Source organism: Orcinus orca, chromosome 11, assembly GCF_937001465.1.
Source record: "Orcinus orca chromosome 11, mOrcOrc1.1, whole genome shotgun sequence".
Classification (NCBI taxonomy): domain Eukaryota; kingdom Metazoa; phylum Chordata; class Mammalia; order Artiodactyla; family Delphinidae; genus Orcinus; species Orcinus orca.
The window spans coordinates 97,469,232-97,486,752 of NC_064569.1; the positions used below are offsets into that span (position 1 = coordinate 97,469,232).

The 17,521-nt window shown below is 44.0% G+C and overlaps 1 protein-coding gene across 1 annotated transcript in view; it reads right to left on the minus strand.

The window, feature by feature from the left end:
* The window catches only part of EFCAB6 (EF-hand calcium binding domain 6), a 177,931-nt gene extending 170,256 nt beyond the window's left edge, over positions 1-7,675 (minus strand). Inside the window, 1 exon segment of the mRNA XM_033404957.2 lies at positions 6,279-7,675. Within this exon segment, the coding sequence (XP_033260848.2) occupies positions 6,279-6,329 (51 nt within the window). The 5' untranslated portion in view covers positions 6,330-7,675.
* Positions 7,676-17,521: the final 9,846 nt, after the last annotated feature.

A 17,521-nucleotide genomic window follows, 5' to 3' on the forward strand; every position in this document is an offset into this window, starting at 1 on the left:
TCCCCCCCACTCCACCATCCCGTCCCCCCACTCCACCATCCCGTCCCCCCCACTCCACCATCCCGTCCCCCCACTCCACCATCCCGTCCCCCCCACTCCACCATCCCGTCCCCCCAACTCCACCATCCCGTCCCCCCACTCCACCATCCCGTCCCCCCAACTCCACCATCCCGTCCCCCCACTCCACCATCCCATCCCCCCACCCCACCATCCCATCCCTCCCCCCACTCCACCATCCCATCCCCCCACTCCACCATCCCGTCACCCCCACGCCACCATCCCGTCCCCCCCACTCCACCATCCCGTCACCCCCACGCCACCATCCCGCCCCCCACACCACCATCCTGTCCCCCCACTCCACCAGCCTGTCCCCATGACACCTCACTGTTTTAAACACTCAACCTTGCAATCTCACATGTACTATTGACTTGCCACATGCAAGAAGATTTTTTTTTTAAGAGAAACTTAGCCTGAAATGATACAAATTCTGACATAACAAAATCTTTGCTTTAGTTTCCTGATGAAGCCTTCAGTAAATTACTAATAGAGCAACCAAAAATAGGTCCTGGGGTAGAAGCATTTTCAATATCATTTCTTTATAAAATGGCAGCCGATTATTTTGTTTTGTGAAATTCTCTGGATCTAGTGTGAGCACGACTCTTCATTTAGCTGCACACAGACACAGGAATAAGAGCTGTGACATTATTAATCACTATACTCAGCTATGATTGATAGTCTTTTCTGCAGAGGAAGAAGCGCCTCAGATACAATCTGTCCCAACAGCTCTGCGATATGCTAATATTTTCTGCAGACGAAAGAGAAGTTGTGTTCAAATACCTGCTATAATAGGTAATTAATACCAAGTGCACCAGAGGAGAGATGATAAAAGTGGGATTAGGAGAATATTACGAATTAACCAAAAGCTTGTATGTTTTAGTTAATGGCCTCATTTTGAGTTTGACACGGTCTTTTTATTAGGCAAACAGACTGTATTCTGATACATTCGTTTGTGCTAACGTGGTGTTCTAATGTTAAGGTATGTTTATGAAATGGTTGTGATCCTAACAACTGTTTCTTATCCCTCAAGCAATAATTTTTTAAATTTATTTTTAAGAAAATTCACCTATTTAAGAAAACGGATATACCCATCACTTGTGTCTTCACTTTTGTGAAGCTATGACCGACCAAGCAAGCAGCTTAGTACCTCTGATTATTTACTAATTGCTTCTGAAATGACCAAGGCTGCATCTACACAACTCCAAGGCACCAGGGTAATCCCATAACGACTTGTGTCACTTGGTGTCCAACAGACACACTAGTCACGGCTGACTAGGCAGACCAGGTATTCTGACAGCACAGCTCCCAGGCTAAAAAGAGCAGCCCTGATTGGGGCAGTGATGTGTGGTATGAGAGCAAACAGCCTGGGGCTTTGGGTGGGTTTGTTTATTTTCCTTTTTTTAATGTCTTTAACTGAACTGCACATTCTTGAATTCTAGTCTTCAATTTAAAACGTTTTTTTTTTTTGCATGTTGGGGGAGGAGACTAGTCATGACACTTCTAAACACACACTGTGTTCTGATATGTCAGAATAGCTTCCTGTGTCTCGGCAATTCTCCGGACATGGCTTACAATGAGCATCCCCTCACCTCAAGAGGCAGGATGAGATTCTCTTCCTTTGTTAGCCTCTTCTTTTACTTCCACCTCACCCTCATGTGGGGAGTAGACAAAAGATAAAACAGAGTAAAAAGACCCAAACTTTGTTAACCTGGAAACACATGGAAGCTTTGCTTTAGGTCCTTTTTTCCTGGCAGACTCCTCACCTGAAGCATGTGGAGAACCTAAGTCTTGGGCCTTGGAAGGTGCTGTGGCTCCAGGACGGGGCTGGGGCCCTGCAGGACAGGCAGAAGCATAAGCGTCTGAGGAGTTGAGAAGAAGCATGGGAGGGCAAGATGCCAGAGATGGAAAAGGAAAGAGAATTCCCAAATCTGAAGTAGATGCTACACGGACAAAGAGATGACCCTGTGGCTAGAAGACAACCTCCACTCATTCATACGGCTTCCGTGATCAGAGATGCTTCTCTGCGATGCACTGGGTCCACCTCCAGGCACAACAAAGAGTCACATTTGCTGCAGGCAGCCGCCTTTCCTAAGGGGTCCTCGCAGAGGCAGGGTGGCCTGAGGCTAAGAGCCAGGACCCTGGAGCCAGCAGCCGAGGTGGGGACTGCAGCTCCTCTGCCCCCCAGCTGTGCACACTTGGCCCAACTGCTCAGCCTCTGTTCTAGTTTCCCTCCATGTCAAGGTGGGATAACAAGGGCACCTGCCTAAACTGAACACACACACACAGTAAAGCACTGAGAGCAGCTCCTAGTGAGTGCTCACTCCATGCTAGCTCTCGTTGTCATCAGAGACGGCAAAATCCAAACAATCACACCAGCGTCCGAAGGATGAGGCCCAGCCGGCGGGGGTTCTTTCGCTGCGAGGCTGAAGCAGACACTGTCGGTCGCTTTCTCCAAATCCACTGACCTCTAACCCCTTCTCTTTCTAACGAAACCCTCCACTTTCCATTTGGTTCAGATAGCCACCCCCTGGGTGGCCCCGTGCCTAAGGGGAGGGGGCCTAGCCACCACACCAAGGAGTGACCAGGGTTGGTCCAGGCTGCCTGCAGCGGCCAATGCCACCGCCAGTGACTGGTTTGGGTGGGGACAAAATCCTGGCCTGTGAGTCACAGGAAGAAGTTTCCCCGTGTTTATAGAGTCATAGCGGAAGAAACAGCTGCTGGAAAAAATCCGACATCGCGGCATCTGCATGTCGAGCCTGGAATGCTGGCCACCTCCCGGTGACCAGAGGAGATGCGAGTGAGCAGACCCTGACCTGCCCTCCCTCCAGACTTCTCAGACGAGATGAGACGGTCCTTATTATCTCAGCTCAGTTGGGGGCCTCTGCTTGTCACAGGGTAGGACGACCAGACGCCTCGGTGGCTGACGGGGCACCACCTGGTGGCGGGTAAAGCTACCACAGGAAGGGTTTCAGGAGCGCCTGACAGGGAGGACCACCCTCGCTGATGGGTAGAGGAAGGGACGAGTATTTATTGAGCATCTGCTGTATGCAAGGGCGTCACTTACATTATTCTCATTCATTCTTGTGATCACTCTGACGGGTAAGTGCTGTTGTCTTGCCTCCAGAGACGAGAAAAGTCAAAGCAGTGGGAGACCTGCCCACAGCCCGTAGGCCGCTGCAGAGGTGAGACTTCAGGCCAGGTGCGCCTCCTTCCCACTAACTCCCTCTGCCTCCCAGGAGATTAAGAGAGCAAGGAACCTGAAGACCAGAGAACTCAAGGGCAGCCAAGGAGACGCCCCGTAGAAGGCACAGAAGAGGAGCCAGAGGGAAGCACAGTCCTCTTTGTGAACAAGGAAAAGCCGGGGCCGAGAGGATGAGGGCAAGGGAGCTGCGCACCAGACTCAGAGCACCCACTGGGTGGAATCCGAGTGCAGGTTAAAGCAGGAACCAGGACCAGCGGGAGCCTGAGACAACACCCTGAGGACCACCTGGGGCCCCACGGCCGCAGACAGCAGGCTCTTCACGTGAAGCCACAGGTCACAGTCACCAAAGGATGGAGAGATGGGCCCCGGAGACCACCCAGTCTGCCTTCCCCTCGACTGACGGAGAAAACGAGACTCAGGAAGCCCACGGTTTCGACTGAACAAGGAGCGTGAATGTGAACACGTGCTGGAAGGTCTAAGTGCACATGAATTAGGGCGAGGCTGAGGAACCAGCCACCAGACCAAGCTCACTGCAGAAGAAAACAGTTAGGAAACCCAAGCCCCGGGGTTCGGGCAGTTTGGGGTGCCAACTGCTAACTACTTGTTGGTTTAGGAAGGCTAGACCACACACACATTCAGCAAAGTCTGGCTCCCAAAATTCAGAGAGCCATTTGCATGCATTCTTGGCTCCAATAAGCCATGTGGACTTATATTTAAAACAAAAGAATTAGCATCTTTCATTCCCAAACTGTGTAGATCGCCCAGCAATGACAACGTATGTCTGAAGACAGCCTTCTTTTACTAATCGCTAGGTGTTCCTCTCTGTCTCCAATGTTTGAGTGTGGCCCGTTTGCAGGACGAGAGTTGTAGCTGGAAACATGCTACTGCACACAGCCAGCAGCTGAGGAGTGGATTTGGTTTGTTCTGTTTACTTTGGGGTCGGTGGGAAGGGACGACATTCATTTAAGGTCCTACCTATACCTCAAAGGAAGCTGTAGTAATAACCATAATAATGATAGCTGGCATCACCTAAGTGTTCCAGGTGCTTTATGCTGGATACCTTTAAGCCACGCAACAGCACTGTGAGGTGGGTGTTCTTATCCCCACCGACAGATGAAGAAGCCCAATGACAAGGACTTTGCCCAAGGCCACCCGGCTGGTAAATGGCAGAGCCCGTCCACGCCACCTGCCTGCCCAGCGCCAGGGTGGCAGGCAGAGCTGGGGCTGCAGCTTGTGCTGGCCAGACTGCACGGCAGAGAAAGCCTCGGAGCTGCCCTGTGGTCGGGCGTTACCTCTATCACCCGTTCCTCAGCCTCTCGCCGTCACCTTTCTGTTTAAACCGCGCTGCTTTAAACTCACTCTTAGTGAGGGGGCTTCTATGGGAAGGAGGCCAGGATGAAAAAGGACTGAGATGAAAGGGCGCCCAGTGGTGGAGTTCCCCTTCAGCTTTCCTCTTCGAAGCCTCACTTTCAGTAACTTACAAGCTAGGCCTATGTCCCTCCCCTCCCCTAACTGTAACGTTGCATTACTGACCCACCTATGTTGAAAGCATGATCGTCATAAACAGCTGACTTTCCTAGGATAATTTCATGATTAACCAAGTTTGTGAAGAGACAAATTAAAGACATATACCGTAAATAATATCTATTACATATCAATTACAAATATTGCATATTTCTTACAGAATAACAAATGAACCACAACAGAAGCAGCAAATCATGACACCAGGGTTCCTACTAATATAAACTATAGTGAAAGTAGATTTTTAGGAGCACATAATGCTAAAAAATTATCACACTAGGAAGAATTTTCTGGTGTTAATGGCATAAGCCAGGGAAATTTAGACAAACATTTTGTGGGTTTCTAGCTATTTTTGATTTTGAAATGTTTGACAATCTCAGAAGAGTTCAAAAAGGAAAGAAAATTTGTCACATTTCAAACCAACATATTGAATCAAGTAAATTAAACTATGATTCTCAAACTGCTCGTGTAACTGACAGGCCCAAATGCATTTTAAAAAGGGGTCCGATTCCAGCCCCCGAAGGCCGTGAGCATCTCCTCCCTCCCTAGTTGTGCGCCCTGATAGCTACCCACAACCGGCAAACAGGAACAGAGCTATATGCTCCTTTTTAAACACACGTAGTAGCTTTCGTGGCTAAATTACTCAATTCTTAAATATGTATCGCTCTGAGTTTCACCAGTTATTTTTACCACGCCGCTCTTGATTGGCATTTACTGCCGAAAAGCAGTAGTTTTCTCTTTCTAAAGAAAACCCTGCCTCAGTCGTAGACAAAAACCAAAAGGGCAGCCCTACTAATAATGATCTAAAGTTAATACAAAAGTAATTAATATTCCAGGACTTCTGCTGGTGTTGTTCATCAAAAAGGATGCCATCCGGGCAGGCGAAGTCATGTGAATACAGGCTTTCATGTGAGCTCCACTGGGTGAGGCACGAGAACGCGGACGACAAGACACAGCTCATTCTGCATCAGCTCCCTCTGCTAGCAATTACTTTTCTTTTTTTTTTTTTTTGGCATTTTGGGTTTTTTAATTAAGAATTTATTTTTAAGAGCAGTATAAGGTTCACATCAAGATTGGGGGAAATGTACAGCAATTTCCCGTATACCTCCTGTCCCCACACATGCATGGTGTCCCCCATTATCAGTATCCCCAACCAGAGTGGGACATTTGGTTCAACTGAGGGACCTTCACTGATGCATCGTAATCTCCCATAGTCCCTAGTTTACATTAAGGCTCACTCTTGGTGTACGTTCTATGAGTTTTGTCAACTGTATAATGACACGTAGCCATCATTATGGTATGAAACAGAGTATTTTCACTTCCTTAAAAATCTTCTGCTTTCCACCTAAATCATCTTCTCTCTCCACCCTCTGCCCTTCAACCTCTAGCAACTACTAAACTTTTAAATTTTCCATAGTTTTGCCTTTTCCAGAAAAATAGCAATTACTTTTGACGAAGGGTGGGGATTGGGGGAAGAACTCTGAAAGCTCTCTATTACCTTTTCTCCTACTTGGACTTCGAGTTCTTTTAATGTCCGACAGCAGTTCATTTCACTCTCACCTCCCCTCAAAGAAAACAATTAAAAATCTTTTGTTAAAATGTTTTAACTACATTAATGCTTACATAGGACACACAGAGATCAAAATTATAGGAATTTCTAAATTACGTATTTTTAAATGCAAGGTCTTTTTTACGCCATCCGCCAGAAGCGTGGACTTGGGCCAGTTACTTAGCTTCTCCGTGTCTCGGGTCCCTCATCTGTAAAATGACACACGACATCGACTCCTCCTGGGGTGGGGTGGGAATGGAGCGATTACGGCCTTCATGCAGAGAGCCCTCACGAAGGCCAGGCCCCGTCTCACATGACCCTCACTCCATGGGTTAGCGGCCACCACCATCCCGCTTTCCAGAGCAGGCTGGGGGAGCCGGGGTCACCGTGGGGAAGCCACGGCACCGGCTTCAGACCCAGGGGGCCTGGCTTCATGGGCCACGCCTAACCCTCGGCTGCGGCACTGTGCTCTGACCCCTGCGGGCTCCCGCTCGCCCCGCGGTGCGCACTGAGCCCCTCTGCAAAGGGCTTAGGACGGATGTGCGTCTATACCAGCCCCCTGTCTGCAGCCGCTTTTATTAACTATTTTTGATTTTGCATTACCTGTGTATCTATAAACCGCTTCACAGCCTCTCTTCGGAACTAACCATAGGGCTAGCGTGAGGGTAAAGAACAACAAAGGCCACTTCACAGTATTTATCCAGTGCCTCCTACACTCAGGCCTGGGCGTGGAGTCGAGCAGGATACCGTTCCCAGGCTTGAAAAAGCTTAATGCTAGTGACAGTGACAGACTGGAAATAAGTAATGTAAGCTGAAGTAATAACAAGTGCTCTGAAGCCAGTAAAGACAGGTGGGGATAGACTGGACACTGGGGTAAGATGGGCCGACTCTCCTGCATGGGGTGGACGACGGGGCATTTGAATAGAGACCCACAAGCTAATAAGCCAGGAGCCACCATCTCGAAGGAAAAGCTCTCCAGGCAAAGCAAAGGGAACATGCCACAGCTTGAAGCCCAGAGGTGGCAGGAGCCTGGCACGTCCCAGGGCTGCTACTGCGGAGGCCAGGGGGACCAGAGCCCACCAAGCAGGGCCAAGGAACATGGGGTAAGTCCAGAGATGGAGGCTGACACCAGCGCCATGGTGCGGGGGCCGTGATGAGGAGACTGGACTTCACACTGGGGAAGGGGAAGCCACTGGAGCGCTTTAAACAGAAACTAACTTCATTTTACACACGAGGAAACAGGCTCAGAGGGGTTAAGTGCCGAGCCCAAGTTAGAGATGAAACCAGGAACCCAGCCTTATGATTCTGTGTTAAATGTAATATATTTAATATGGTTTATTTTGGGCGGGGGGGTTGTGGGGTTTTTTTGCGGTACGCGGGCCTCTCACTGTTGTGGCCTCTCCCGTTGCGGAGCACAGGCTCCGGACGCGCAGGCTCAGCGGCTATGGCTCACGGGCCCAGCCGCTCCGCGGCATGTGGGATCTTCCCGGACTGGGGCACGAACCCGTGTCCCCTGCATCGGCAGGGGGACTCTCAACCACTGCGCCACCAGAGAAGCCCTTTTTTTTAAAAAAATATGGTTTTAATTATGTATTGAAGAGATACAAAACACTATTTGTAACATATGTTTAAGATTTAAGGAATAAAAATCATACATACCTGACTTTGTACAGCTGTGTGCCCACCATCAGCTGAAGAAATGGAGAAGTGCCACTGCCCCAGGGGCACAGGAGGCCCCGCCCCTCCCAACCTCAGCCCCTCCCTCCCTCCTCTGCATTTGGTCAAGGCTTTCTCAGCCCCAGTGGCAGCTCCTCTGCCCAGTCTGGCTCCAGTCCTCTTCCCTTTTCAGGGAAGTGTGTACCCCAAGCTCCATCTCAGTATCTGCCTCAGGGGAGCCCCGTCTACTGTCTGACATTAACTTAGTGATGCCTGCTTTCTTTAGATTAGTATTTATTTGAGTAGTATGTCTTTTTAAATCCTTTCACTTTTAACCTTTCTATAAAACTATGTTTAGGTTTTTCTCTTAGTGGATTTTACTATCTTTTATCTTTGTCTTTCAAGTGGTATATTTATTATAATTACTGATATATTCAGGATTTCTATTTTTCCTGCCTATTCTGCTGCTTCTTGCCTTCTTTTGGGTTGATACCATTTTTATCATTCCATTTCTGTGCCTCTATAAGTTTGAGAATTATACACTCCACTTTTAGACTTGTAGTAATTGCTCTGGAAATTACAACCAGCATAATTTTCAAAGACTCAAGTTAATCAGAACTTTCATCTTCCGACTGGACAATGTACCAACTCCAGAACATTTAACTCCAGTCCCTCCTCTCAATTTATATATTACTACTATCATGTGTTCTAATTCTAACCTACTTTTAAATTCCAGAAGCCATCAGTATTCCCTACAGTCATGAGTGTGTCCCGTACTTGCCAAGTGTTCAGCCATCTTCCCTCAGCATCCCTTCTTGCATCATCTCAAACCTTCCACCTGGGATCACTTTCCTTCTACCTAAGGTATATCCCTAGAGTTTCTTCTTCTGGACCTGTTGGGGGCCAAATCCATTTTTGTTTGAGAATGTCTTTACTTCAATATTTAAAATAGTGAAAGATATTTTCTTTAGATACACAGTTCTAGGATGGCAGTGATTTTCTTCCAACACATCGCAGTTTTTATTTTATTTAATTTTTTATTTTTTTTTGCTATATGCGGGCCTCTCACTGTTGTGGCCTCTCCCATTGCGGAGCGCAGGCTCTGGACGCGCAGGCTCAGCGGCCATGGCTCACGGGCCCAGCCGCTCCGCGGCATGTGGGATCTTCCCGGACCGGGGCACGAACCCGTGTCCCCTGCATCGGCAGGCGGACTCTCAACCACTGCGCCACCAGGGAAGCCCACATCGCAGTTTTTAATCCACTCTTCACCTGGCTCCCATTGTTAACAACTCAGAAGTCACTTTTGTGTACATGTTGCCCTTTGGCTGCCTTTAAGATCTCTTGGTCTTTGGGGTTCTGCCCCCACCCGTTTTAAATCCTTTTTGAGATTTGCCTTCTTGAATCTGCAGGAGAGCACTTTTCATCAGTTCTGGAAAATCCTCAGCCATTGTTTCTTTGGCTATTACCTGTCCCATCTCTCATTGCTCTCTTTACAGAGCTCCAATTACATCGTTTATGTCTCTGCTACATTCTGGCTAATGTTTTCTGACCGATCTTCCAGTTCACTTATTTCTTTAGCTGTGTCTAATACGTTTATTAAATTCATTGAGTTTTAAATTGCTATTGTGAGATATAACCTTTACACAGAAAAGTACATACAGTACATATGCACAGTTTACTTACAATTAAGGCAAACACCTGTTTAACAATTACTCAAATCAAGAATTAAAGCCAAACAAAAGAGGCTCCCACTTGCCCTTCTCCAATCATAATATTTCCTCTCCTCCTAGCACTTAAGAGATCATTTACTTTTATTTTGTTATAATTTTACCACCTAGGTATGTATCCCTAAACAATACAGTTCAGTTCGTCTGGTTTTGAACTTCACATATGAACAGAAGCATTCGTATGTTTCTTCCTCCTTCACTAGATATTATGTCTGCGAGAGTCATTCAGGTTGCTGACTATACGTGTCATTTGTTGGTTGTCATTGCTGTTTTTCCATCCACTTATTCAACAAATATACATTAAGCACCCACTATGTGCCAAACATGGTCCTAGGGGCTTGGGATACATCCATAAATAAAACTGATAAAGCTGCCTGCCCTCGTGGGGCTCACGTTCTAGAATGAGAAAATCACATTTGTGTGTTGACCTCATGGGTGTGAGCCAAGTGACCTACAGCTTTATTTGGGGGAGAAGCGCTGCGGACACTGGGGAACCACCAGTCAAAAGCCCTAAGACGGGAGCAACAAGAAAAGGACACAGTGAAGAAAGAGGAGAGCAGAGAGTGCCTGTCAGGGAGGCCAGCCAGGGCACAGAGGGCCTTGTGGGTACCGGGTACCGTAGGGTCACTTGCCTTCTGCCGTTTAGCATACCTTTTATGATTTCCTTTAGTCAAGATCTGTAGGAGGTAAACTATCTCAGTTTTTGTCTAAAATGTCTGTATTTCACCCTCCGTCTTTATTTTTTTAAATGTTCCTCAGTGACTTCTATCATGTCTTTAATCTTCAGAAATTCAAAGACGCCGTCCACACTGAGATGACCTTCAGAGGCATAGAAATTCAAGATGTGATGCAGAAAGCTTCTTTTCTTTTGTTTGAATTGGTTCCTTTACTGGAGTTCCTTTAGCCGCTTGTTTCTTTGTAGCAAACAATTCTCTCCCTCCAAATCCTGCTTCTCTTGGCCAAAAGCCTTCTTTCCTCCTTTTTTCTCAACCTACCCAGGCTACCTGCCTAGAGTCAACTTCACATCTGCTCTGTTGACGGACGTTCTACCGCTGTTGTTTGCTTTATCCACTTGAATTTGTGGTACCTGGCCTGGCCAAGGAATGTTGCAATACATGGTCTTGTGAATGAATGTTTTTTTCAGCATTGTCAGAGCAATAATAGATCTACTTAGAAACTTTGTGGGAGGAGGGAGGGAGGATTCTGAAGCCCCGGAAACTTGGACAAATAAAGGTGGTTACGGTCACCAGGTAACCAAGGGAAGATTTTAGAATAGAAAAAGAGAGCAAAAACTCAGTTATCAGATTTGAGACTTGAGGGCAAAGTACATGGTCACAAAATGGCTAATAAGGGAGAGGAGTGAAATAGGGCATCAGTCTGTATCCGACACAGTCCACAGTCTCCTTTTTATGTGTATTGTTTTTTTAACTTCTTAGAATCAGATCCATGCAGTTTCTTTCTTCTTTTACACACTCTTCCATAGTTCAGTTGGCCCTACATGTTGATGTGTGAAATGTGACATTACACAGGAAGGTCGGTTGTGTTCTACCTCACATCTAAGCCATAGTGAACGATAAGTTTTCACAGGTGACACCTAGTTGTAATATATGCCACAGATGGCTAAAGGTTGATATTTGAATGAAGGAAATATTGATGCTGAATTAAAGAAACTGGATGTAAGTACAGGGAAAAATTCTTTGATTCTTGTTGCTTTGCCCTATACACAATGCACTGACACCCTGCACATATGTGTGAATGAATTTTGTTTCAACGTAATTCTCAGGCTCCTCAGTAAGTTCTTCAGAACTCTGTCGTGAATCTTTCTGGATGGTGCTCAGAAAGCTTTCAAAAACTTCTGCTAAGATCTGTTTCGATTGCTTTGTACATGGAGGGCTGTAGTTATTCTTCAGGGAGGTAGCATTGCGCTGAGTGCCACATGGATTATCGAAGTGGGAAACACTTTTGGTCCATAAGCAGAAATGTTCGACATGTCCATCAGAAGCAAATCTCAAAGGTTCAATTTACTCATTTTAAATAGAATAATTCCTTGGATGTTTCTGAAGGGTTATTGATGATACTACCATTATTACAGATGATGTGAGGTCATCCATGGCAGATGCAAGAGCAGTTCCACATTTTGTCCTTACCAGCTCTCGTACACTCAGAGGCACAGACTTCTTGATAGCATTCCAGGTCCTAAATGTCTTCTGATGCAAAATATCCTCTTTAATCTTCATGTTGCTCCCAACTTAATCAACCACTGTAGCACATTCAGTAACTTCCTCATATTAGACAGTTCTGGTGAGGCTGAGATGGCCAGGACAGAACAGACGGCATACCTCTTCTGTGTTGTGTTCACTCTACGTTGTCAAGGGCATCAAGCTTTGGCTGATACAAAATATGACCTCTTGAACCAAGGGAAATGCTGTGACCACAATAATAAGTCCCCCCCACCACCAATTCAGGGAATTTGAGCTGCAAATCTGTCAATGTCCTGAGATTTAGCCCAAGTCTAATGACCGGATAATTCAATGCACAGGCTGCCTCATTTTCATACAAGTCAGTGTGAAGAGAGTATACAAGAGCTAGGTGAAAAGTAACCTTGAACACCATAGGCAAAGGTGCCAGATGTGTCTTCCTTTTCCAAACACTCTGATACCAGTGGATGAGCAGATACCATGGCAAGAAAAGGAGAGGCTCTCAGGGGTTCCCACAGAAAAAGTTCTCTTCCTTATTCTTACAAACATAGTATAAAATTCTAGGATGGCAAATATTTTAGCTTCAGTGCATTGAAGACGTTTTCCCACAATCTCATACCTTTCATTGTCACTGTTGAGACATCAGTGTCAGTCTAACTGTCACTCCTGTGAAGTCAATTCCCTTTTTCTTCTCACTGCCTTTAATATTTTCTCTTTGATGCTGATGTTCTGCGGTTTTACCGTGATATGTCTAGACAGGCATTCCTTTTTATTTATCTGGCTTGAGATTCTAACCCATTACCTTTTCAAATATAATCTCTGTCCTACTCTTTCTCTTACATATCTGGAAATCCAGTAAGAAGTATTGTTGGGCCTTCTCTTCCCTCCTCCCATGTCTCTTATATCTGTTCTCCAAGCTTGATATCTCTCTCTCTTTCTGTGCTGCATTCTGGATAATATCTTCAGATCTATTTTCCACTCCACTAATGCCCTTTTCAGCTGTGTTGAAGCCACTGTTTTCACCCATCTGCTGAATTTTATTCTATAATGATTGTATCTTTCAATACCAAGAGTTCCATTTTGTACTTCTTCAATTGCCTCTTGTTTTGCACTCATATATTGAATCCATTCTTTCATTTCTTTAAAGATATTAAAACACTACTTTTAGATTCTATATCTGATAGTTCCAATATCCCAAGTGTTTGGAGATCTGATTCCACTGGATATGATTTCCATTTGTTTGCGGTCCTCATTCTTTGTCTCTTCATATGTTTTCAAGGTTTTTTTGTGTGACACTTTATCTGTGGTTTTCTTTAAGGGCTATGTTGTAGATGTATTCCTCCACAGAAGGGCACACCCAGTCCAGGACCAGTAAATTTTAAGTAAATTCCTAGCCTGAGACTTTTCAGACCACACAGGTAACATTATTTTAGACACAGATTTTCATGAATTGACTTGTGATTACAATTTTTCCCCTATTCACCCAATGCCAGTGTTGAAACCGGTAGGTTTCCTTGTGCCCTTCTGCCATGCAGGTTTATATTTTGTAGATTATCCTTACAAGAGCGTATAGGGTCTTCCCTTAGGTTTCTCCACCTTGGGCAGACCCTGCAGGTTTTGACTCTTGTCCCCTTCACTCCAAACAGCCAACAAAACTGAAACACAAATTCACCAAGATTTGGCCAATACCTTCAGGGTAAAAACTGGCTTTATAGAAAGCTCCCTTCTCTGGATTCCAATTTTTACTGCATGCTTAGCCTCTGAGAATTACCTTCTTGCCAGCTCAGTAATGTATTAAAATATTTTACCTTTTATCCATCATTTTAGTAGTTTTCAGTGGCAGTGTTTTTCATGGAGGTAGCCTACCATAGTACTAGAAAGAGAAGTTTCTATTCACCGTAATTCGTGGTCTTCAACAATAAAGAGAATTTAGCTTCATGTGTAAGTCAGAAATCTTCCAAAGTTAGTTTAAATATTTAGTCTTTTATGTTTAAGGAAGTAACTTATGATACTTTTCATCTCAAATTATTAGCTTTTCCAACTGTTGAGTTGTAGCATTTCCAACTGTTGAGTTTTTCAGCAAAGAATATTCAACCTAGATTACTTATTCCACAAGTGTGGATGGTTTTAAGTCAAGAACATGAATATAGAGCCTATAAAATGACCAGTGGTCCTTCTGAATGAGCCTGGAAGTTATCCTAGTTCACCACTTATGGAACATCAACTGATCAGAGCACAAAGAAGTCCCACATCGTGGAGCGGATAATACCTTGTCATTCTTGTTGGAGCTGCTGCACTAATTCTTTTATTTTTTTAATTGTGGTAACAAAAAAACCACATAAGTTACCATCTTAACCATTTTTAATATACAGCTCAGTAATGTTAATATATTCACACTGTTGTGCAACAGATCTCTGGGACTTGCTCACCCTACAAAACTGAAACTCTACACCCAGTGAACATCAACTCCCCCTCCCCGCTCCACACTGCTGCACTAAGTCTTACATGTCAGCTGCATCCAGGATGGGTGCAATCACGAAAGCTGTAATACCAAAATTTGCTAGTATTTCAGAACCAAATTTAATTGTTTACACAATTCCTGAGAAAATGAAGCTTACCCATTTAGAGTCAGATAATCTGAGTAAATAATTTTTTTACTAAAATAATATTTCCTACATCATACACTAGAATCAAAGACCTTTACAGCTGATAGAGACATTAAAGTTCAGACTTTAACTCTCGTTTTGCACATAAAGCAAATGAGCTTCATGCTCATGCTACAATTATGAAATACAGAGGAGCTCATACAAAGATCTTTTTAAAAATACTTCATTTCTAGCTACCAAAATATGATCACTATCCAATGAAAGACATTAAAATGTATAAAAACAAACAAATTTAAAATTTGGCATCTTAATACGTCTACTTCAAAGTTTAAATTCCTTATTTCCAGGGAATTCCCTGGCGGTCCAGTGGTTAGGACTCAGCGCTTTCACTGCCGGGGCCTGGGTTCAATACTTGGTTGGGGAACTAAGATCCCGCAAGCCACATGGCACAGCCAAAAAAAAAAAATTAAATTCCTTATTTCCAAATATGAAATGCATTGCATATGAAATATGTTAGTCTGGTTTTAATCTGCTATGCTTCCAATTTTAATACAATATTATTTCTCTTATTCTGAAATATATCTCATTTAGACGTTAGACTCTTCTCTGAATAAAATTTTTGACTGAGGATTGTATCTGTTGACATGATTTATCTCTAATGACCTTGTGTCCTATTTCTTATCATTTCAAGTTTCACATTTGCATATGAGGAAAAATAAACTTACCTCTGTATAACATTTATATTCAGGTCAATTCCACCAAATCTGGACAGGAATACAAGGTACGGAAGGGCACCAGAGCTGGTGAGGGGGATCTACGCCCAAACAAGAAGAATAACCGCCCGTTAGAGAATTCAGATCCAAGCAGTGGACAGCACGGCAGGTTTCATGATGTAAGGCAGGACATTCTTAGTGGGATGGGCATTCCAGTAACAGTCACAGCTACTCAATCCAGGTGTCTGAGTTGACATGCACCCTCAGCAGACTAAGCAGAAGCAGCATGAACGCCAGAATGCCAGTCTGTGCTCAGTTAAAAGCCAACAAGTTGTCTACAAAATTCTCTAAAATCTAGGTCTATCTAAAAGATAAGTACAATTAATAGAAATATATTCTAATATATATGTTATATATGTATATGTATTTATATATATGTGTATATGTATTTTTATATATGTGTATATGTATAACTATATATATATATATATATATATATATATATATATTTCCCAAAAGTCTGAGGCATAATTAACCCTCTGAGTGTCATGTGTACTTACTGTACATTCATATAATTTCAAGGTAGAAAAAAATCATTTTCAAATCTAAAATTCTATAAAGGACATCATTGGGTCAAGTGGGTTAATATGGACTATAGGTTAAATTAAAGTATTATTATCTCAATGTTTAGTTTACCGAAGTTGTTAACTGTACTGTGATTATGTAAGAGAATAGTTCTTATTCTTAAGGAAATACACACTGAAGTATTTAGAATTAAAGAACCATTAATATAAGCAACATCCTCTTGAACAGTTCAGAAAAAAATTATGTACACATTGTGTATTTCGTATATATTATTTGCAGATATGTATGAACGAAAGATCACGGGAGAAGCAAACGAGGCTAAATGTTCACAATTGTCAAATCTGGGTAAAGGGTATATGGCTACTGTTTGTACCACTCTTATCCTTACAAATTTTCTGGAGCTTTGAAATTATTTTTAAATAAAATGTCAAATTTTTTTAAAAGTGAAAATAATTATTTCCCCCAAAAAAGCATTATGAAATTAAAATTAAAATAAATATATAATCAATATAAATATATTTTATTAAGCTTCATACAAATACACAAAGTACAATTTCCCATACAGCTGAATGGCTCCCAAGCCTATATAACCAAGTTTGATATTTACTTAACCCTTAAAATTCCAGTCTCAAAGCCTAGCAGGGTTATCTCAGTCTTCCCCAAAGGAAGACTTGCTGTTAAATTTCTCCTTGCTGTTAAAAACATGTATAACTAGGAAATGGGCCCAGAGGGAGAGTGGCTCACAGGGCAGGCCTTTGTGAAGCCTTTTCCTGGAAAGGACACCCAGGACTTGGATTTCTGACGGGGCATTTTTTAGTAGATATAATTTGGGTAGACGCTTCAAAGGTTCCCTAGTTTTACAGAAGAAGGTCAAGAACAGATTAAACGTGCAGTTTCCCAGACTGGATGCCCTCCTGGTCTTGGTAGTGATAAGAGTTAACATGGAAGGGAAGAAACTTACATCTGGAGAGCTCATACTTCATAAACGGGTACAGGCACTGCTCTTGGTTTTAACTCATTTAGCCCCAAACTACCTTCTGAGGAGGTTGAAATTTTCCACATTTCACAGAGCAGAGGTGTGACCTCCCTGCATGGCACTGCCATTAAGTCATTTAGTCACAGAAATCTGTGACTCCAGAGCCCAAGTTCATCTCACTACACTAACCACCCTGCCTTAAAATCCATCAATCTTTTGAAGCTGGGACTTCCCTGGTAGCACAGTGGTTAAGAATCCACCTCCCAATGCAGGAGACACGGGTTCAATCCCTGGTCCAGGAAGATCCCACATGCCGTGGAGCAACTAAGCCTGTGCACCACAACTACTGAGCCTGAGCTCTAGAGCCTGCGAGCCACAAGTACTGAGCGCGCATGCTGCAACTACTGAAGCCCGTGCATCTAGAGCCCGTGCTCCGCAACGAGAAGCCACCACAATGAGAAGCCCGCACACCGCAATGAAGAGTAGCCCCTGCTCGCCGCAACTAGAGAAAGCCTGTGCGCAGCAACTAAGACCCAACGCAGCCAAAAATAAATAATAAATAAATATTTTTAAAAATCTATTGAAGCTTTTGTCACATTTCATATTGCTATTTATGGCCTAATGCAAATTCTAATGTGGCAGATACACATTTGCAATGACTGGTCTACAAAACTAAGCGCTTAGACAACCCAAATCACCTCTCCAGTATTTGCTATTCTGGCAGAAATGGA